Source organism: Cynoglossus semilaevis, chromosome 10 (assembly GCF_000523025.1).
Source record: "Cynoglossus semilaevis isolate Cse_v1.0 chromosome 10, Cse_v1.0, whole genome shotgun sequence".
In the NCBI taxonomy this organism is placed as follows: domain Eukaryota; kingdom Metazoa; phylum Chordata; class Actinopteri; order Pleuronectiformes; family Cynoglossidae; genus Cynoglossus; species Cynoglossus semilaevis.
This window is the reverse complement of record NC_024316.1, coordinates 17,026,511-17,048,501: the sequence shown is the minus strand read 5'-3', so window position 1 is coordinate 17,048,501 and position 21,991 is coordinate 17,026,511. Positions and strand designations below refer to the sequence as shown.

Here is a 21,991-nt window from a genome sequence, read left to right as displayed (position 1 = left end):
TAAAGGCCTTTTAACTACCATGACCTACGTGTGGTTTATACGCAGTACACGTGTTTCTGAAGGTGAAATAATATCACACGAAGGACATTTACAAACATTTTCTGTTTATTAGGCAGCGTGACCAAACCAATGTGTGCATTTTACACTCTTTACTTCCATAATTGAATGTAGTACTTTAGAAAAAATAGGAAAAAAATCTTATTGAGTCAGTGATTGTGTATAAATGAATACAGACCAAGATAACAGTGGTGTTACTACGCTGTGGAATAAAAACACCGGGGGCAACTCATTCACCAACACAATACGTGAAAAAGGTCAAAGAAACCATTCACGGGGTAAAGGGCAGCAGAGTATGGCATTTTAACAGATGATGTCATACCAAAAAACCCTGTTGAGCTGTTTTGTAAAAATAAATTTATTAATGATTGACTTTCTCAATTGATATTATTAATAAAAATTCCCTGCCAAAGGTACATCGTTACCACAAAACTGTGAAATAGTTGCACCGTAGTGCAATAGATGTTTTATTTTGAAAATAATATCCGCTTTCTCCTGGATTTACAAGCACCACTACTCAAAATACTCAAAATAAAAGCCGGAACGCAGAACGGAAAATAGGCGGAAATACAGGTTCTGGCCTTCAAAATAAAATAACGTTCCAAACATTCCTACCGAAAGCACAGGTTTATCGCGACAGGTGATTGTCACGTTTCAGACCTTCAAGTCAAGTCAGGTGAAATGGTGAGTTTTACTTTAATCTGCTTAATATTTGTTCTAAAATCAGACGTTTTATTTAATATTTGTTCTAAAATCAGACGTTTTACTTTGTGGTGCTTTTTTTTCTTTTTTTAAAAAGACCGGTCCTTGAGAACAACACGGTCCGTGACTCAAATCAGCTCTGATGCCTCTTGTTTACATATTTAGCTAATTTCAGATTATGACTGAAACTCCGAGTCAACGTCGCGTTTGAATTAAGTCAATACTGACAATTAAAATTTTAAATAAATGTTATTTTTATGGCTGCAACGATTAGTGACGAATGTGTCCTCCTACAAGACAACAGATAAAAGAGAACACTGAACTGTTGTGATAGAAAACACTAGTAAACAAAGTGTAACGATAACCAGTACATTCATAAATAAATAAATATAGTATAACGCTTTTACAAAACCACACTTGGGAAATTAGGTGTAACCATTCTGCTTTAAAAAAGGTGTGTTATAAACAAAGCAATAAAACAAAACAAAAACATTTAAATATATATATATGAAAAAGGTGAGACTCTGAAGCTAGCACTGTCGAGCTCTTTAAATGTTTTTAAAGATGGCTGTAATTGGTCAACAGATCTGCTGGTGTAGTGAATTAGTGTCTGGACTCCCTGATTATATTCTACCGATATAGACCTGGTAGTAATTAGATTAATTAAATAAACTGCAATAGTGCCATCTATTGACTTTCACTTTAATATACAGCCGTTTATCCTCACAACTATTTTTAGGGCACACATCATTTGGCCAAACCCAGGCATTGCGTTATCGGGATTTTAATATCGGAGGAAAAACCAATAATGGTTCTTACAGATGTTACATAATATTCTAATATCGGACGTCCTTCGTCTTTATGGTTTTTCGCTAATATCTCAGTTTTACAAATAATAATTGTAACATTCTTTAGCATATTTACGTTTATTAAAACCCCTGTAGAACAGATTGATTAATTAGAAATTTGTCGATGCAGCTGGACAGTTACTTTATATCTTTTTCTTTTTATGCCCTTGGGTTTCTTTTTAATAATCAACTGGTTAATTAAAAAAAAGTAATAATTAGTAATAATAATCTCAGAAGTGCGTCCTCTTGAACTCATGCTAATGCTCCGAATAAACAACTAAACATCAGGACTGCATTGAAGCGACGTACTGTACATGTAGCTTGGTTCGAGCCATCACAGTGTTATCAAATGTAGAAATAAAGTGTAACGTGAGTCGACGGTGTTTAATTAATCCTCACCTAAATACGGTTTGTAATAATTCAGACTGTGTATAATTGCATTTAAGACTCTCATTTTTAGTGAAGAGAGACGTGATTGAATATGAATTCAATGAACAGAATGTTTTGAATTGAATTAACAACATAGAACCCATATGTTTTCAAAAATGTTGAGTAGCAACTCACACACACACACATATATACATATACAAACTTATGTAAACATATGTACATATATATGTATATATCTCTGTGTGTGTGTGAGAGTGTGTATGTGTTCTTCTGCAGCGAATAATGTCAGTAGTATAAAAAAAACACAACACAATAACTTGAAGTAGAACATAACAAATACTTGTGAAAGTGACATTTCAGTGTGTGATAATAGTGAGTATCATATCAGAGTCAGCACCTTCAGACTGTGTTCATAATGTTATGGTCCCTGTGTGGATGAAGTGAAATACTGTGTGTGTGTGTGTGTCTCAAAAAAGCTGAAACGATCGGAGTGAAAATAATTCATCTCCACTTATCCACCTTTGTTGTTCCTCCTCCCTCCTCAGGGGGGAGCCGAGGTGTCGTGACGTGTTGTGGAAACTTGTACAGAGCAGTCAGTGATAGAACATCCACAGACTGTCATGTAGAACCACGGGCAGCGCGGTTCATTTGGACAGTTTGCTGATGACTCGGATGAGCGCTCCGTTCTCATCCTTTAGCCTCTGGTTGTCTGACTTGAGCTCTGTTAAGACCTTTGGGCAAAAAGGAAGGAAATCGTGTTAGACTAGATCAAATTTAAACTCCTCCTCATCATCATTAGAACCTGTGTCATTTTTGTGGGTTTAAGCTTTGATGGAACTTTAAAACCCGGCCTTTAGTTCTTTAAAACAAACCAAGTGTCGCCTAAAAGTTTGAAAGTGACGAAGGACATGCAGTGAGAAGTGTCTTTGTCAAATTTGAGTGTAAAAAGTGAATGAAGTCAAAGAGAACGAAGGGTCATTTTTCCCCCCAAACTGGGTCACAACTCTGTGGAGGAGGAAAGGCTAAAAATATCTCCACTTTTTTAGAATAAAATGTCTGATGGGTCGGTTTTTGTCACAGAGAGGAAGGAGCTTTTCTGGAGCTTGTTGCTTCGAGTGTGTTCAATTTTCTCAATTGTCTGAAATGTTTTGACCCAAATGAGGAATTTATTAATGACAGCAGTTCAATCCTGTTTTCCACCGTCTGTATCGATTATCATATCCCTGTTATCTGCATTTAAGGTTCAATCCTGTTTTCCACCGTCTGTATTATCATATTCCTGTTATCTGCATTTAAATACTGATCGATGCAATATATTTTATTGTCTCTTATAATACTTTTATTCAAAGTGTGTTGTTTTTAGTATTTTTCTAATCCAATTTTATCTAATCTAATCTAACATCATCTCATGTATTCTAATCTAATCAGATTTAATCCAGATTTAATCAAGTTTAAGATATTCTAATCTAATCAGATTTAATCCAGTTTAATCTAATCTATTGTGTCTGCTTTTATTTCTCATGTATTCTAATCTAATCAGATTTATTCCAGTTTAATCTAATCTATTGTGCCTGCTTTTATTTTTTGTTTACATGGTCGATGTGATTTTGTTGGTAAAAATCTAAAATAAATGTCTCGTTTAGTGTTGAAGGTTGCTGACCCCTGAACTAAATACTTGAAATAGAAGAAAAGCAGGAAAATGAGTGTAACAGAAAAACCAGCTCTTTGCTCAGTTATCCTGTGACGCTGCTGCAAACTGTTGTAGCCAAAAATACACCTCACAGAAGGAAAATCAGACATGATTAAAGGCCGTAAAGAAAAATGGGTTCAGGAGGGGAAAAAAAAAGGTGCAGAATAAGAGCGAGGCGGTGTTTGAGGAGGGAGGGTGCAGGACCTGCCTGGGAGGGACACAGCAGAGGACGAGGGGACTGTAGAGGCACCAGGAGGAGGGAGGACTGAAGAAGTAGTGTGGCTTAAGAAGGGACACAGACAAAGGGAGAAGGAGGACAGGCAACACCGGAGGATCAGAGGTCCTCTGTCTCCGGCATGGAGACCCTTTCAGTGAGCCGGGCGAGTACACGCAGCATGGCTCTATTCTCAGTCAGGAGACACTCATTCAGTCTCCGCAGGGTCTGGACCTGAGCCAGAGCAGGGAAGGCCTGCACAGAGGAGGAGAGACATGAAAGAGAGGGGGAGACAGAGAGAAGGCATGCAGGGACGGAGACCTACAGTATGTGCAAAAGGAGAATAAAGAAAGTAGATTCTGATTAAAAAAAAAAAAACAGGACAGAGAAAGGAATCTGGAGATGAACACATGACCTTCATCAACAGTTGGACTATTTTAAAGGCAGAAAACAGAAAAGAAATAATTAGGTTCCCTGTCCCTGAGTTGAAGTTTTGTCTTTGACTGTGTGTGAGAGTTTAAATTCACACGACCTACAGCTGCCCCCAAAGTGTCCAGACAAAAACTGAGTCAAAGGCAGAGACTGGAATTATTCACACATTCAAAATGCATTCCCCAGCCTCCGACCAGAAAACCAGTGTTTCCCAAACCTTGGTTTGTAGATGGGAATGTAATCAAACGACCCAGCCCACATCGACGCATACACGACTCCCTCAAAACTGAACTGAAACTGAAGCAAAATCAGGAATCACTCCAGTTTCTCTATCGTGGCACAAATTTAATATGTATTGAATTTTAAATTAATTTGCCTCACTGTCCCTCCCCCCCCCTTAACCTTCCCCCTGAGACACAAATCTCGACCTCAGTTCCTCTTTTGTCTCAGACCACAGTGGTGCGAGAGCAATTTGAAGCTGTCGATGTTTGAGACTGAACAGTTCATGCATATTAAGTTGTCCATTAATATTGGGATAAAGTGGAATAGTGTCTGGAGATGTGGCCTTTGTGAGCCCAGACAGTACAGTGATAGAGAGAGAGGGGGAGGGGGTGAGAGTGGAGAGGGAGAAGGAGAGGGAGAGACTTCCTACCTGTACGTGTTCACCACTATTAATGTGACTCTAAATCTGGTCAGACTACACCCTCAAGTGTTGGTAAATATACTGCGCCACAGATTCTCATAGATTTACCACCTCTGAAAAGATATCTGCCCCAGTACCACAGATACGACCAACATTGAAATACAGCTGGACAGGCCTGCTGTACCCTGAGAGCAAAATATAAAAAGGCAAATGGGTTCAAAATTAGCCCTAGACTGGTGAGTAACGGGGGTCACCCTGACTACTGGAGCAGGGGTCTGCAACCTGTGTGGCTCTTCAGCCTCTTTACAATGGCTCCCTTTAACGTACCAATGTAGCCCGACTCTGATCCATTAGTATAATACGTCAATAGCAGAAAAAAAAAACGGGCTGTAATTTTGTACAAAAATCTAGTTAAACTATTTTTTTAGCTTGTTTTTTTTAGCAAAATAACACAATCAGGCTGTCTCCTCTAAATTAAAGATCAAATCCCTGTACTGTATGTGATTGTAGTGAGTTTGTCACACTTAATACTGAATGATAATAGAAAATACTTCTTTCAGTGTTGAAGGTTCCAGGTACCATCAGTGGTATGCAAACCATAGTCTGAGAACCAGTGGGGTTTTTTCAGCTCAGCACTTGGAAACGTGAGACTTTAAAGTAAAACCAAGGACAAATTGTGAAACATTCTGATCGAAAACTTGGTCTGAAACGGCACCAGAGGCAGATGCTGTGAAACATTCTGATCGAAAACTTGGTCTTGGTCTAATATACCAGGTGAACCAGAGATGATGACGACAGTGTCCTGAGTGTAACGGCCCTGATTTAGAGTATCTTAACAACTGACACACTGGGAGAACGTGAACATTCCATGTAGAAAGACCAGCAGTTACCACTGGGACTCGAACCATTAATCTCCATCCTGAGAGAAAAGCCTTCCACACCCTTCCACCGTGTGACCCACTCAGTTTGCATATAGAGGCTAAAATAAAACCCATTACATCATTTGTTACTATTTTTTTCTTTCCACTAGGTGGCATTAAGGTGCAACATAATCTACCGTGTAATCTACTGTGAAAAATCAACTACTTGAGGAAAAACAAGTGAGTGGAGTGAGTGTCCGTCCCAGTTGTGATGTTCCGGCGGGTTCTACTGTGGTGCTGGTGTGATGCGTTTGTGTGTCCACACGTGTAAACATGCCCCTAGTCTCTGACAGAAGAGTGTCACAGCGGGTGGCAGGCACATGTTGGTCGCACCTCTGTTTGTACATCGACCATCACTCACCTGCCCTGAGACAGTCTGACCTCAAGGCTGGTACCCACAGCGGAACCGCAGGGGGGCCTCCCGCTGAAACCATGACAACATGAAGGTCAGTCATCAGTTACTGGCCCAGAATCACTGCTGCGTCTGTATGTCTGGCCTGTTTCGTCAGGTTCTCCCCTCAGACTGAAGCCGAGGCTTTTATACTTCTGAGGAATTTAAGAACGTTGCTAACAATACACTTGAAAGTGTTGAATTTATTCTGTCTTTCTGCAGACAGAATGAAGATCAGAGCAGAGCTTTTTTCTCAGGCCTGACGTTGTTCTGCTGCTTTGTTCTAAAGTTCTGTTCAGGAATGTTTCCCCCCCAAAACAAGGCATGTCTTTTGCGCTTGGATAGTGTTTGGTATTTAGCTGGAACTAGGTCACAATGTTCACCCCGACAGTAGGATAAGTGGAGCAGGGGAGCAGCAGTATTAGCTCCTCCTTAGCCTAGCAGGAAGTGGCCCAGCAGTGCACTGTGGGTAATGAGCCTAAAAGCATTAACCTTTCTTCTCCTTGACTGTGAGCCCACCTGTCAAATAATCCCAGTACAGTGTGAATGTACGTTTATACCATGTAAAAAAAAAATCTCCCATAATCCTTGTGTTATATTTAGACACGACTGTAATGAGTTAGACTGTAACGAGTCAGACTGTAACGAGTCAGACTGTAACGAGTCAAAAACGACTGTAAATGTTTACACTGGTGGACTGCGGAGGTAGGACAAAGTTGTGGACAAAGCTAAGGGTTGCGGTACACGTGATGTCATAAGTTTTACATTTGGCATAGTTGTTAATAATTACATCCACTAGGGGGTGCTGAGCACAGATTTCATTTCTAGACCAACATCCTCTTTGTTTTAATAGTATTAATACTTGTTTTTTCTGGTTGCCATGTTTGCCTGACCTCAGCATTCGTGTCCGTATTTGAAGTTAAACAATATAAAACAACTGAGACAAAAAAAAACTATTTTAATGCAAGAAAAGTTTAGTATTTATCTCAGCGTTGACTGACCTTTAACTCTTCCTCCATGTCCGACACTCTCTTCTCAAGTACTTGTTTTTCCTGTTAATGGAAGAAATGATGTGAGACAGGAACAAGGTTACAAAAGTTTGATTTAAAAGCCGCACGTATCGTCAGAGCACTAACCCTTTTCTCGGATTCAAGCACTGAAGACCTCTCCGATATTCTGTCTTGTCTCTGAATTAGAAAGTGGACACAAACACATCCCTGAGCTCCATGCTATCCAATTGGAAGTCATGACCTTTCTCTGGTCGCTGAAGGTTCTCAGTCATTTGATCCTTAGAGATTCAGAAGTAGGCAACAGTTTTGGCTCAGGTTTCTGAAAGTTTTTTTTTAGTTCATCACCCTCTGGAACAAGAGGGGAAAAGTCTTCAAGAAGCTAAGGCCAGTCCGGTCGCCTGGTCCTGAACCTGCCAGGATAAACAAAGACAAATACGAGTCGTACCTGTGTGACCTTCTCCAACTGGGCTCGTATTTTGACGAGCTCCTGTTTGCTGCCCTGTAGCCTGGACTTTAGCCTCTCATTCTCATGCAGAGCTTCAGCGTACATCTGAAAAAGATGAGACTGGAATTTAACCTCTGTGTCGGTGAAATAATAAAAACAAAAGATAAAAAGAAAAAAACATGGATCATGGTATCCTGACAGTTTTTAATGCCACAGTCATGTGTGTGTCTCTCAGTCGAATTGTGCCATAAAGACAGCGCCCTCCAGAGCTTTTTTGTTGGAATAAACCCTCCCCCGCCCCCCATGGTGAGGTTAATAGAGTATGGTAGAAAATTGGCAGAGAACACGAGCAGTAGTGGGAAAATAAAATTGCTGACAGCAGCTATGAAAAAAAAACTATTTCTAAGACTTTAATTTTGCCTTTGACCTAAATAATTACACTCAGCAGGGTTGCCTCCCTCTTTCAGAATTTTTTTTTTTTTTTGGTATATATGGATGTGTTTGTTATTGTGGATAAAGTTATGGAAGATTTCAAGGATCAAAGCTACATAAAACAACTAAGTTATGGAAGATTTCAAGGATCAAAGTTACATAAAACAATGATGTATGCTTTAAATCTGTGTTGATGGCACCCCCTGGAGGAAAAAGGCAGGTAGCTTCTCCGATAAGAAAACTGAGGCAAATTTGTGTCAACCACAACCTTTTTGTAGTCCGTGCGGGTGGAATCTTGTTCCTGTTGATTCAGAGCAGCCAGTCTTGTCTCTCTCCGTGTATAAGAGCTGGTGCGACCCAGAGGTTTCTCCGTCACGCTTTCTCCGCTGGAGTCGTACCTGCAGGCAGCACAGATCATAGGAACAACAGGGTTTGACTTTATCCAGTGTTGGACACATATTTCAGAATTAGTAATAACTAATATTAGTAGTAATTAGGGCTGTCAAAGTGAATCCACCGTTTATCCACTTATTGTTGCTCTGATACAGTTGATTCAGTTGTTGTCATTTACACAGACTACAGGAAAAAAAAAATCAGTTTTACTGAAATACTCTGAGCTCAAAATACCATCTTGCCCCCACTGCCCCAAGCATGCCCCATGTCAGATGCCCCGCTTGTGTCAGTACAGTGTGGTGACTCAGGCTGACACGCTGACTGACACAACTGTCAAATGAAGGGACCGTAAACTGATTGATATTTGTCAGGACAACAGCGTCACGATGTGTTCTACAGTCCGTCGTCAACATGCAGAGTGTTGACCCAATTCATCAACAGTTCGAATGCCCAATTAATCACGATTAGTTGTGATTAATCGTAAAAAAAAATCTCAGTGTTTGACAGCCCTATTATTATTGATAATGAAAAATAATAATGTGAAACTCTTACCTGGACAGCCTGTCATGCTGAAACACAAAGAAGAGGCAGTTTAGCACAGTGTCTGAGAACACGTGAAGCAGCAGTGTGTACATATCCAGATGTATTTGTTTGATTGGACTAAACACAATTCTTGGCAGGGAAAAATTGTTTCCACTTTGAGGGCAACAAGAACCAAACGGAACTTCTAAGTGAATTATGCAGAGTTCTTCAGAAGCAGCCTGCCGAATAAATGAGATGCAGTTCAGCCGCCGCTGCTGCAGTGACAGGGTTCACACGAGTCAAACTTCCCCAGTGAGTCCAGTTAATCTTTTCCATTAGGGGGCTGCAGAACAAATGCCTGCAGCAGAAAGATGACATCATGACGTCAGGGGCTTAGAATCTGCAACGCGATTGGGCTGATGTCTGACCTCTGAATGCGAACTGATAGCAGTCCGTCCAGCCGGTGTTAGCGCTGCCAAGTCAGGATGAAGTTTTTTTTTTGACTGATTTTATGTGTTGTGCTTCATTCACACCAACTTCAGTACTTAGGTTCATCTGAACCGTGTTTCCACTGAACCTCAGGATGCCTGATTTCGTAAGTCGGGAGCAAAAGTTTCTCATAACCTCCAGTTTTACGGGATTGCAACAGCACCGCGGTCCGAAACCCAACGAGATGTTTCTGTGCCAGTGACTTGTTGCCAGAATTTTGCAGAAATTTCAGAGGAGCAACGTGTGATCCAGGAAGTGGATTTTTGCTCTCGGGCAGGCATGTCCAAATTATGGCCCAGGGTCCAATCATGGCCCTTGAGCAGCTTTTATTGTCCCCTGGCTTATTGTGGCACGCCAGCACGGTCAAGCAGGATGAATAAATCACGCAACGTCAGGATTTATTTTTCTCTATTTGAGATATGCAGAAGCTATTGTGTGGCTTGTGTTTTAACCACTTTACGAAAGTCGGACCTGTCGTAAAAATTTGTCTTCCACTATTTTTTCCTATGAGACAGATGCTTTGTTTTTTTATTTCTGGTAAAATTCTTCATTCAGATCCTAAGTATCGTAGGATGAGGAGTTGATCTTTTGACATTACGACTTTTGAAAACACTAGTGGTTAATTATTAAATTAGTTTATTGTTGCTTTTCACAGTTCAAAATTTTTTTGGTGCCACATAAAGTTTCAAATATAACAATAACAAAGGGTTATTTTGAGTGGGATTTTTGGCTTCCTTGGTCCCTTTCCTCTGGAGGCCACCAAAACATCCCAACCATTCCGCCTCCTTCTTTTGCTGAATGTCTAAACACCAGTGCATTTTTCTGTCCTGGCTAAAAAGTAAGTTTAGATCCGTGAGATTTCTGCGATTTTGGCTCCCAAAGTCAGAGATTCAGAGTCGCTGTCTGTACAGAGACCGGGGGTCTTCGACATCTTTGTTTGGAGTAGCTGTGCAATAAACATCTTGTGCGGCGGCGCGGGCTGTTTGAGACGAGAAGCAGATGTAGGGTACGTTAAAAGCTTGTGCGCCGCAGGAGGACAATTTATGTCTGAGGGAACAGTTATTCCTTCGCTCACATTTGGTGAGTTAGGGGATATTTCACTGAGCACCGAAGGAGCTACTCCTCAGCAAGTGTTTACATAACTGAGCCAGCACTGCCTGTCCTTATGTGGTCATGTGCTTAAGCTGAGCCATCCAGGAAAAAACAAACCTCTGTGACCTCAGATGAGAGGAGTTCTCACTCAAACCAACGCTCCTAGGCCATCGATCGGAACGGCCGTGACATCATCGCGTCCGTAACTGGATATCAAAGACCGACTGAAACGGACACGACCTGTTCCGTTGCATGATATTCATTTTACATGAAAACGCTTGTTCCCAAAGTGGGGGAGTGTGGCCCCACGGGGGACTTTTCGCTATTGCAAAACACAGATCAAAGCTAGACATTGAAAATGAACTGAGAGAATTGTACTGAAGAAGAATTATTTTCAGCTCGTCCTTTAACAAAGGGTTTCCACAGCGGGATGTTGATTTAATTTAAGGTTTTCACAATACGCGTCTTTCTGGGATTATAGAGTAGGTGGAATTGAACCAGGTGGTTTAGCAACACATTTTTAAAATTAGCCACGTGTTTTGTTTTGTTTTTCCCCCTAAGTACATTCAGCGTTCACGTATCTCTGCGTGCCTAATGTCTGTATCCACTTTGAACCGAAGCCAAATTCTGAGTCATTGCTACATTTTTGCTAATACTTCTCGCTGCTCCAGTCTATTTCCACTCTTAGCAAAGTTCTGAAGCGGCGCACACTCAGAGCAATAAAGTATACGCGAAAAAGACGACTCTGGAGGAGACCAAAGGAGGACAAACAACAGGGTATCAGACAGACGGGTGCACACTTGGACCACAGGCGCACTGTAAACAGCGCTGCCTGCAGTTTTATAGTTGGCCAGGAACAACATTATACAATGCAGGCTGGCTGCATGAGCTCACTGTTTAGAGACATGAATGGTATTAAGTGTTAACAGCAGTTTTGAAGGGAGGATGAGGTCATCACTGCGCTACGTCTCAATCTTCTGCGTTACTTCCTGTCATAGCATTTCTGCTTCGGAGGCTACGTACAAAGAGTTTTCAGTCTGCGATCCTCTACTGGTTCAATGCGAAAATGATCTTCAATGAAGAAATTGTCCAGTTTTTTTTCCTAGTATTCTAACACCCCCGACCCCTTTATAAATACAGTAGGGTCATTGCAGAGCCCCGCCCAAATTGACAACTTCACAGCTTCAAAATTTGTGTAAAACACTCAATTCTGCAAAAATGCTAATCTCATTAAACAAAGCAAATACTCTTATAAATCACAGGGGGGTGCCCCCCCATTTTGAGGGAAAGTATTGAGACTTGTTTGGGATTCGAACCTCAACTTCCGATGACGAGCCAAATCCTTGACCACCTGGTCACATGATCATCGATCATCCTCTAAGTGAAAACATAATATGACGCTAAATCAATAGATCAATAGTACACAGACATGACACTGATTAAACAGCATCACATCGCTGTTGTTTACTGCATTTACATTAGTCGTCGCCACGTCTGGACTAAAAGTCAATTCCTCTAAAATGATTGAGTGACGAACATGAAAAGATAATCATGATTTAATCATACGTTGCTATATAAATAAATAAACAATTCTAGGTGATTTTATTTTATTATTTAGTCACATTTTTATTATATAAGATAAAGACAATTGTTTATTATTTTCCACCACCGCTCACTCAGTGATGGATGTCATCCAGTCATGAAAATGTGTTTTTTTTTCGCAGCTGCGACTCACATTGTAATTCATTAGAGGAAATCCGCTTTAACTGAAAACCGTGAGCAACAGGGTAAAAATAGAGCATCGGCCCTTTTTTGTTTCCCCTCCAAACTTTATCAAAGCTGATTAGGATGACATCATATAAAATGAATGTCGGAGTTCCAGCACAGACACATCATCAAGCCAGAGCCTGACAGTCAGTTGTTAAAAAGCGGGCAGTGAAAGCCTGGTGGAATTTATAAGTATTGCACAAAAACAAAAGTATCTCATATTCTGTTGTAATGTAACTTTCCTGTTGATGTCTTATTTATTTCTCTGTCCCTTTAACTGAGCCTGACACGCAGCGTCCAACTCTGATGCACTGATATAAACACAACAGTCCAACAACTCCCATGTGAATAAGTCACTTATCCTGGAAAAAAGAAAAAAAAATTACCAGGAAATTGCCAGTGGAATGTTCTCAATCTGAATCTCCTTTACAAGATTCTCAGTGCTTCACAGCAAATTCTTATCTTTATTCCTGAAACAATATCTGAGGGGGGTAATTAACCGGCTATTAAAGTCTTCACACAGTGAAAATAAATAAGAATGATCTATCTATGCTGTTGGGTTTTTTAAGAATAAAAAAAAGAAAGTTTAAAACAAAAACAACAACTTTCATCTTACTCTGTAGTTTTTGTCTGTAGGTGACGGAGATGACGGCGGTGAATCGGCGACCGACCTCCTGGTGCGAGTCAGGTCCTTGGTGCGTGGGTAGTAGGACGACATCTCCCTCCTCAACCCTGATCATGTAGGTCAGTGTCTACAGTAAAGTTTCACAGCGGCCGCCTCCACTTAACCACCGCAGCGGCGCTGCTCAGATGCCCTACGGCAGCGATGACGCAGACGCCAACCAGCCTGCTCCGGGGGAATCCTCCGCAGCACAACAGGTGTGTGTGTGTGTGTGTGTGTTGGTGTTTATGTGTTCTCCAGAGACCGCACGCAGAGCACACGACGAGCCAAAAATGCTAAATAATCTGTGGAAAACTTCTGTGCCGACCAGTGACGGTCCAGCTCGTCTCGCCTCAGATCTTTGGTTAAATGTGAAAAAAATGTCAACAGAAACAGAACTTTTCTTCTTCTGCTGTCTCCTCCTGTTTCCCAAAGTGATACTCCCTGTCCATCTCTCCCCCCCGTCTCTCTCTCTCTCTCTCTCTCTCTTCACTATTCACTGCTCGTTCACCCTCCCAGGCCCCCCTAGCCCCCGTGCTTCTCTCTGCTCTCTTCAGCTTTGGCAGCTTTATGTGGAAGGCTGCCAGAAGCTCTCCTGAGGCCAGACTCTGCACTGAAAACTAAAATTGTCCACTGATGTGAACAGGCACACAGGGTGAGCGGGGCGATGATTGGGCGGGTCGGTCGGGGGGGGGGGACGGGTGGTGGAGGAGGGCAGCAGTTTGTGTCCTGTAAGGTGGACAGACAGTTACACTGGGGAGCCGTTACCAAGCAGAGTGTGAAAGGTCGGCCGGCGCAGCCGTGTTAGGGCAGTAGACGCCATGGTCGCCATGGTAGTGGTTTCAGTAGTCCCCCATCCACCCATCCATCCATCCATCCACCCATCCATCCATCCATCCACCCATCCACCCATCCATCCATCCATCCACCCATCCATCCATCCATCCATCCATCCATCCATATATCATCCATCCATCCATCCATTCATGTAAAGGTCAATATTTTACCATCCATCCAGCCATATATACTGTACATCCATCTATCCATTCATCCATCATTGTTTTCATCTATCATCCAACTATATATATGCATGCATATATTCCCACCCATATATCCCCTTCTACCACCATACATTCACAGTGTGTAACAAGAACAGGTAACAGTCTTCCTGTTCCTGTTTCTGCATTTCCTTAACGTCAAACTTTCCCTTTAAAGAACTCAGTTCTTCTCCGTCTCTGTATCCTGACTTCACCACCATCTTCCTTTTATAGGAAGGTGTGTGTAACTGCGCTCTTCGTTCTTTCTTTCACCCATTCCTCGGGGGCGAACAGATTAAATGGGAGATACGAGTACGAGTAAGAAACACAAACTGTGACCCAGGTGGAGTGAGGAGATAGGATGGACCTGGAGAGCTGAACAGAAAGGTTATGAGCGATGGTAGGATTTCAGTCTCACAGCCACCAGGATGTTATCTGCTGCTTATATGATCAGTGAAAAGAGCTCCGTCTACAGTGGATACGAGGTGACGGCGGTGAACAAACGCTGGCAAAGATGTTGGAGAATTTTACGAAGTGTTGATCTCAGCCGGAGTTCCCCCAGTCTGAACATTCAACTTCTGCTCTTTCCGTGGGGAAACTTTCACTGTTGTACAGAACGAGCACCGATTCAACACAGTCTAATCCAGTGGTTCTCCACGTCTACAACAGGGGGCGCCAAACTCATCTTTGGGGCGGGGGCACATCAGTAATACAGTGCCTCTAGAAGGGCCGGTTTGGGGCGGGGGCACATCAGTAATACAGCTCCTCTAGAAGGGCCGGTTAAATATTATTTAAAAAAATTAGGTTTTATTAAAAGCTTTTTAAGCTCCCAGGACCCATGAAAAATGACTTGGCGGGCCACATATGGCCCCCAGGCCTTGAATTTGACTCGTGCTCTACAAATTCATAATGCCGTCCCTAGCTCCTTAGCCTAGCCTTTAATAAATATGCCTAATCCGACTCCTTACTACTAGCGATAAAATGTCCCCCACAAAGTGAAACATTATCCCCACTTGGACAGAAATTGTTTCCAAAATAATAGCTGTCTCAAGACAGACACAATCAGAGTGTACCACTAGGGGCTAGTCAAGTACTACCAGCGGCTTGCGAACCATAATTTGAGAACCACCGATCTGATCAATTATCAAAGAGAAAAACCCTGCGGTCCAGTTTATTGACTTCTTGACGTCATAAAACTAAATAAAAGTAACAGCGGGGTCGAGTGGCTCGGCACCTGCCTCTCTCCTGCTGCTGTGGAAAGTCTGTTCAGATCATCATGGAGTCACACAAAGGTCGTCTGTGGAGATGGGCGGCCTGCCGTCATGATCGGTATGATTATCACAGACGGATATAGCCGACTCAGTAATGCAAAGAGACTCGTGTTACAAACAGACTCCCAACACAAGGGACAGCTGAATCTCTGACCCGGAGTCAGTACACGCTGACTCACAGTGAGCCGCGCTTTCAAACGTCTAAAACAGAAGACGTTTTTATGAGGGAGAAATCCAGGGGAGGAAAAAAAAATGGATAAAGTTTAGTGACAGGTTGCGCCCAGTAGGAGACAGGACTAATGGGGTGGGGGTGAGACAGGCATGGTGTTCTCGGTTGGAGGGAGAGACGGTGTCAGTGAAGAGAAATGAAAGTAAATCCTTCTAAATCCAGAGCTGCTCAGAGAGAGACTCCGTTTTCCCCAATATGGGATGGAATGCTGAGACACCTCAGCCATGTGATGTGAAGAAGCAAAGCCACCTAGAGGAAGTGTGTGTGTGTGTGTGTTACTGCTAGGTATTAACCAGCATGGTGAAGACAATCTCGGCTTCACATCTGAGGTTGCACTTTATCTCTAAATGTTGCGTCAGACTCCAGAGCAGTGATGCTTTTGAAGCCTTGTTGTGGCTTTCGGGGGTAAATGGAGCCCGAGGAGTCGAGTGTGAAACGATGGCACCTCTGAATATTTATCTGTATGAAAAAAATACAGATATTGCAGTACGTGTCATCAGTTGAGCAGTAATATTAAAAATGTTCCAAATGTTGTTTTTTTAAACTCTTTGACTTTGTTAAAAATCATAGTTTTGTTGTAGAAAATGTTTGACTTTAAACACGGATCTAACGCCTCTCGCTCAGTGTTGGAGAAAGCCTTTGGCGCCATCTAGTGGAATAGTGTAATACTTGCTTTTTCTGCAGTGATTTTTATAATATTTGTATATATATTTCAGTAGGAGTTTTCAGGCCAAGAACCCCAAACTGATAGAGAGATGGACCAGAAATCCCAAACAGTGTGCAGTATATAGTACACACTTAATATAATATTATATATTTCATATTTAATATATGTAAATATATTAAATATAAAATATGAATATTGATATTATTAATGAGTAATGGCCCATTATAACACTGTATAAATTGTTACCCTCCTCCCTCACTGCACTATCTAGGGGTTGCAAACCTCTTGTTGAAAACCTCTGTAGTACAACATTTGGAGTAAAAACATTCCACCTACTTCTGCTCCGTAGTATTCTGCGTCGTTCATGTTAGGGCTACATGGTCTCTGGTGCTGCTGTGTGGGAACCTCCACGGGATTCTGGTTTTCATCTCTCCACCACCTCTCAGGAACTGGACACACACAGTATATTATTGTGTATAATATTTATATATTTATGTATATATGTGCATATATTTATATGTGCATACATATATACGTAAATGTGTACGTATACACAGAATGTAAACATATTTACAGTGTACATATATGTGCATATATATGTGTATATATGTGTGTGTGTATATATATATTTATATATGTATATATATATATAGACTGACCTCTGAAGGAGGTGTTACAGTGGGCCAGACCACAGGCTTTAGCATCAGGCAGATATGAACGGCTTCTTGTCGGACTCTCTGTGAGGCTTTCACATCTGGGTTCAACGTTTCCCTGCTGTGTAGAGAAGAGATGGAATTTAATTTAAAAAAAAAAATGTTTGCAGAGAATTGTTTATTTCCCATTCTCACCTCATCCACGTTGCTGGATACTGTCTTGGTGTCAGTGGTTTCAGTAACCTCTGTCAGTGGACTCTTGACTGTCTGGTCTGTGAAGCCTTTCCTCTGACAGGACCTGTCAAACTGAGAGGCTCCGTCCTCCAGCGGTCGGTCTTGAGGAGGAGACAGGTTCTTCGTCTTCTGAGCTTCTCTGAGGTCTGACAGAGTCACCCCCTGCAGGACATCCAGAGCAGCTCAGTCACAACAGTAGCCTATCATACAGAGGCTTCAGGTACGACTGTCGTTGGTTGTCGTCTACCTGTGTCGACCTGCGGGTCTGTCTGGCATGACGAGACCTGGCTCTCCTCTGAGATTCTGCCTCCTCGTCCCTCACTGGAGTCAGATACGACCTGGGTCGAGTGTGAGTGTGAATGAAAGAGGTGTGAACCATTGTTGATGAAGTTATAGGAACAGAAACAGTTGATGTTTCAAGTATTTCCTCGGTGAATATTTGGTTGACCGACATATTTAGGAACCTTTTCTGTACTAAAGGACTAAACCTGTTCAATACAATGGGATAGAAAAGATAAGCCAGTGGTCTCCAAAGTGGAGGGTGATCTAGCCTGACCCCTGCAGGGGAGTTGTTGCTATTATATGTCAAATAAATATCAGATTCAATATTTTTCGGACGAGATAACCTAGTTATGTTTTCATTTTTTTCTTCCTTCGTTTAATTAGAATATCATCAATATAGGTATTGAATGGTTTAAATTTAACTGCTCAAAGAAAAAAGGCTCAACTGATTTCCTCTAGTGTCGTAGCCCCGCCCTCAAATGTCTCTTCTTATCACTGAATGTCAAAAACAGAAGCAAAATTAGAAAGAAAAAAAAAAAGAGATGGAAATGTAAATCTTTTCATCTGTGACTTTAAAGCCTGAGTGCAGTTTCCAACAGTGGCAGCTCGAAGAGAAAGCGCTGAGCAGGCAGCAGAGGGACGGCTCATGTTTGACCCTGAGCTCCGTGAGGCTTTTACAGTTATTGATCTCTCAGCTGTGGAGTCACCCTGGTTTTCTGACCCACAGTGAGGGGGCGCTAAGCACCACAGACGACTGGATTCAAATACAGACAGGACTTATTAAAATACTTTTATATTTATATTTATTTTATGGATACTGTATATATTACTTTTGGTATATCTGAAGACTGATAACATACCATATATGGACATAGGAGAAGATGAGATGAAAAAGGATATGATGAGAGGAGAGGGGATGAAATGAGATTATATACAATAAAATTAAATTATTAGATTACATGAGATGAGATTAGAGGTTAGACTGTATTAGATTAGATTGAATAAGATATGACAACATTAGAAGACTACTATATACCACACTATATACTATATACTTTGAGAGGAGATGAAATGAGAATGGTATAAGATGAGAAAAAATACATTGAAGAAATGAAGTTAAAAAAACAGTGGAAGATGGAAAATTTGTTTGAACAGAAAATATAAAATCCCGCTGTCTACGAAAATAACTCAGCAGCAAAGTGGCCGCTGGCTGTAAAAAAATATAAACAGTATAAAAGCAGATACTGCTTTTATACTGTTACTTATACTGCTCAGTATTTAGAAAAGGAACGTATAATTAAAAGTTAGCATTTGAAACACGGTAAGAGGAGAAATAATACATTTACACAATAATGACTGTGCTGCTGCTGCTGAGGGCTGAGCCAGTATAAACAAACCTGCTGCCATTAGACCTTTGGAAGTTCACAATTCTGCCACTGTCATATTTGGGACTGTCCCCTAGCTGTAATCAAATAAACGTTTATGTAAATAAAAGAGAAGGAACTTCCTCTAAAATCATCGGTAGTTCAGGAAGGCCTGCAGCCACGAGGAACCGATCCAGATGGAATTATTAGCAAATGAAATGGGAGGGAAAAAAGAGCTGAAAGACAAAAGGAAGAGAACGACCTGGTGTGAATCCTACCTGGGAACGAATGATTGCATGGTGTCTGAGGAAGGTCAGGGGTAGAGGCACTGAGATACTGCAGTGGTGATGAGGAGGAGAAGCCGAGGACAGGAAGATGGAAGGGAGGGAGAGAGAGGGAGGAAGGGAGGGAGGGAGAGAGAGAGACTTCCTGTCTAAAGTGATGATGCACACAATCAATTCACGCTGTGTACTGAGGCAATGCAGAAAATGGAGAGTGGAGGAGCAGCAAAGGGCAGGTTTGGGAGTACTGTTAGAAATAGTACTGAGTACTACAGAAACTACCAAGATCTGTAACAGCTTTGATTGGAAGAAAGTTTGAATCAGTGAGGAACAAGAGGTCACTGAAAAAAAGTCCTCTCTTTTGGTAACACATGCCAATGTTATTTATTTTATTTTTTTTGGCTCAAAAACTGCAATTTTCTTTTCTAATATTTCACCAGATAAATATTTGTCTGTATTTGTTTCACCTTATTACATTGTGTATATGAATTTTATGCTAAAAGTTTTTATGTATATATGTACTGTATAAAAATATACATACATATGTATATATTTAAACATGAAAGTCCTCTCTTTTGGTAACACATGCCGATGTTATTTATGTTTATATACAGAAAATATGTATGTACATATATATACTGTATGACTACAGTAATAATAATTGTTGAAATGCTTATTTACTGTTGCTGCAGTTACTATCTTTGTACGGTGAATAGATCAGATATTTTTCTCATATACCAACAACAACAAAAACATATGACAGAATCAGGGTTTATTTTTTAAAAATGTCTTGGCAAAACATTGCATTTTGTAAAATGTGGCTATTAGTGTCCAAAAACAAACAAACAAACAAAAAAAAAAACATAGGAAGAAAACATTATTATTCATATATCCACAGAGGTACCTTTGTATCTCCTATATGTGAATACTTTCAAAATTACGCAAATATTTTTTTGATATGTTCACTTTCCTTGCAGTCACAGCTTAAATATAGCAGATTTCATTCCACTTTTCTTCCCAGTGAATTTCTCAGATCAGCAGATTTGAGATCAGTGACTGTAGAAGATACAGTTTGCTGCTCTTCTTCATCTGTTGAAGGATTTAAACACTTAGCCTTGTTTTAAAATCTTTTATGTCTACTGTTATAAACACACTGAATCGATCAGCACTGCTCTATAAAAGCAGCTAAAAACCAACATTTGAAATATGCTCACGTTATCATTACAGATGCACTGCAACATTAGCTAGCCTGAGTCTCTCGTATGTTTACAGCTGTTTTTCCGTCCTGCAGTCGTCAAAGGCTAATTCCCCCAATTTACGCCTTCTGTTTTTATATAGGGGTGAAATTGAAAATAATTATTTATTGCATAAAAGGGCTTTCAGAGATTTAGTCGTTGTGAGGACCCTAGTGGTTACCATTCGTTCAGAAGGACACTTCAGCTTCTATACACGCCACACCTGGTGGCAATTGACGCAGTCGTGGTTCTAAATCTATGGTACACAAACCATTTTGGCGGAACTTTGGCGACCTCTAGTGGTCTGACGATAAACCAATTTCTGTTGAAAATGGCTGCAAATTTGTTGAGGTAGATACTCGGAGTCCCTGGTTCAAAACTGTAACTTTTAAAAAGTGGGAATCATGGGGAGAATATATGAACATTAAAATCAGCCTCTGCTCATCCTGTAGGGGCAGCGCTGAGTGGACTAGTGCTGGGTGTTTCACATTAAAATAACTAATTTCAACTTGTTTCATTCTCGATGTATGAAGATAATAATTTGTCCCTGAGTTACTGTTATTTCAAAATACGGAGACAGACTTTGTGAATTACAAATGTTATGCAGTGTAGGCTGTGACAGGATGACGTTCCAGAAACACAGTGATGTATTTGTGTTCTTTAAGGTGTGGCTCCAAGTAAAAACACTTATAAAGTCGTAACAGAAGGTCTGTTATATTGAGTACTAAACCTCGGTTCATTTAAAAAAGTAAAAAAGAAATCTATCATCTACAGGTAAAATTTTAAATTATTTAAATTATTGTAATTAGAAATCTGCCTCTTCTGTGTGTTTTACTGAAGACGTTTTTTCTATTTTTTGCTAGTGTTTTAAATCAGTCGTCCCCAACCTTGTCCTACCGAGGACCGGTCGGCCGTATTAGATGTTATTGTGGACCGGTAATATCGCATCATTGTTAAAGGATTTTTAAAATTTCAAAATAAAACATCTTTAAGACTTTATTCTGTTACTATCAGAGTCTGCACGACCTTTGACCTGTTGTTTGGTGACAACAGATTATCTGTAAATGAAAAGGGTAAAATGAAATGACTGGATTCTTTTTAAATGAAGTAAATTTAGTAAAACTGAAGTAGATTTTTTTACTGCGGCTCAGTACCAAATGACCTACGGACCAGGACCGGTCCCCGGACCGGGTGTTGGAGACCCCTGTTTTTATATTATAATGACTTGTCTACATGAACCACTCAGACTACGTTAATTCACTGCATCTGTAAATTCTTTAAAAAAAAAAAATCTCATCAGAAAAAACATCAAGTAGAGAAGACGTGAGTGTGTCGGTGACACAGGCGGTTCTTATGGCTTCACTTTTCGAGCGATGGCTTCTCATTCAGGTCGCCGACGTGCACTTTTCCACAAAGACGGCCAAGAAGTGCAGGTTGTGAGAAGTGGAAAACACTTTGTATAAATTAAGGCTTTGGAGACTGTTGGCATCAGGTTGTATAACGCATGGTGTTTTAAATATTACATCTGAACAGGCAGTCACAGTGAAGTGTACAGCAGCAGCAGTCTGTAGTCATTGACAGACCACGTCCTCAGACTCAGAGCTGTGTTCACGCCACGGTTGGGGTGGTTGAAATCAAAC

General features: G+C 40.9%; 2 protein-coding genes across 5 annotated transcripts in view; both read right to left on the bottom strand.

Annotated features, from left to right (window-relative positions):
• Positions 1 to 824: 824 nt before the first annotated feature.
• Positions 825 to 19,252, bottom strand: LOC103385321 (protein phosphatase 1 regulatory subunit 12B-like). Of its 3 annotated transcripts, XM_025059682.1 has the most exons (11): positions 19,114 to 19,252; positions 17,437 to 17,527; positions 17,151 to 17,351; positions 16,962 to 17,076; positions 16,639 to 16,751; positions 9,120 to 9,136; positions 8,443 to 8,572; positions 7,743 to 7,847; positions 7,424 to 7,474; positions 7,289 to 7,339; positions 3,520 to 4,156 (listed from the first exon to the last, which is right to left on the bottom strand). In XM_025059682.1, exons 1-11 carry the CDS (start codon positions 19,131 to 19,133, stop codon positions 4,022 to 4,024), a joined length of 1,029 nt encoding a protein of 342 aa, XP_024915450.1. In that variant the 5' UTR covers positions 19,134 to 19,252; the 3' UTR covers positions 3,520 to 4,021. The 3 variants fall into 3 exon arrangements, with proteins under 3 accessions (XP_024915449.1, XP_024915450.1, XP_024915448.1); XM_025059681.1 differs by lacking the exons at positions 3,520 to 4,156; positions 19,114 to 19,252 and adding an exon at positions 825 to 2,728 and having other exon boundaries at positions 17,437 to 18,361; XM_025059680.1 differs by lacking the exon at positions 19,114 to 19,252 and having other exon boundaries at positions 17,437 to 18,370.
• A 621-nt stretch (positions 19,253 to 19,873) lies between these two features.
• LOC112487650 (major centromere autoantigen B-like) overlaps positions 19,874 to 21,991 on the bottom strand; it is a 4,738-nt gene continuing 2,620 nt past the window's right edge. For both annotated transcript variants that reach the window (XM_025059684.1, XM_025059683.1), the window contains exon 4: positions 19,874 to 21,991. This exon is cut by the window's right edge and continues 1 nt beyond it. The gene's annotated coding sequence lies outside the window, so the exon portion shown is untranslated.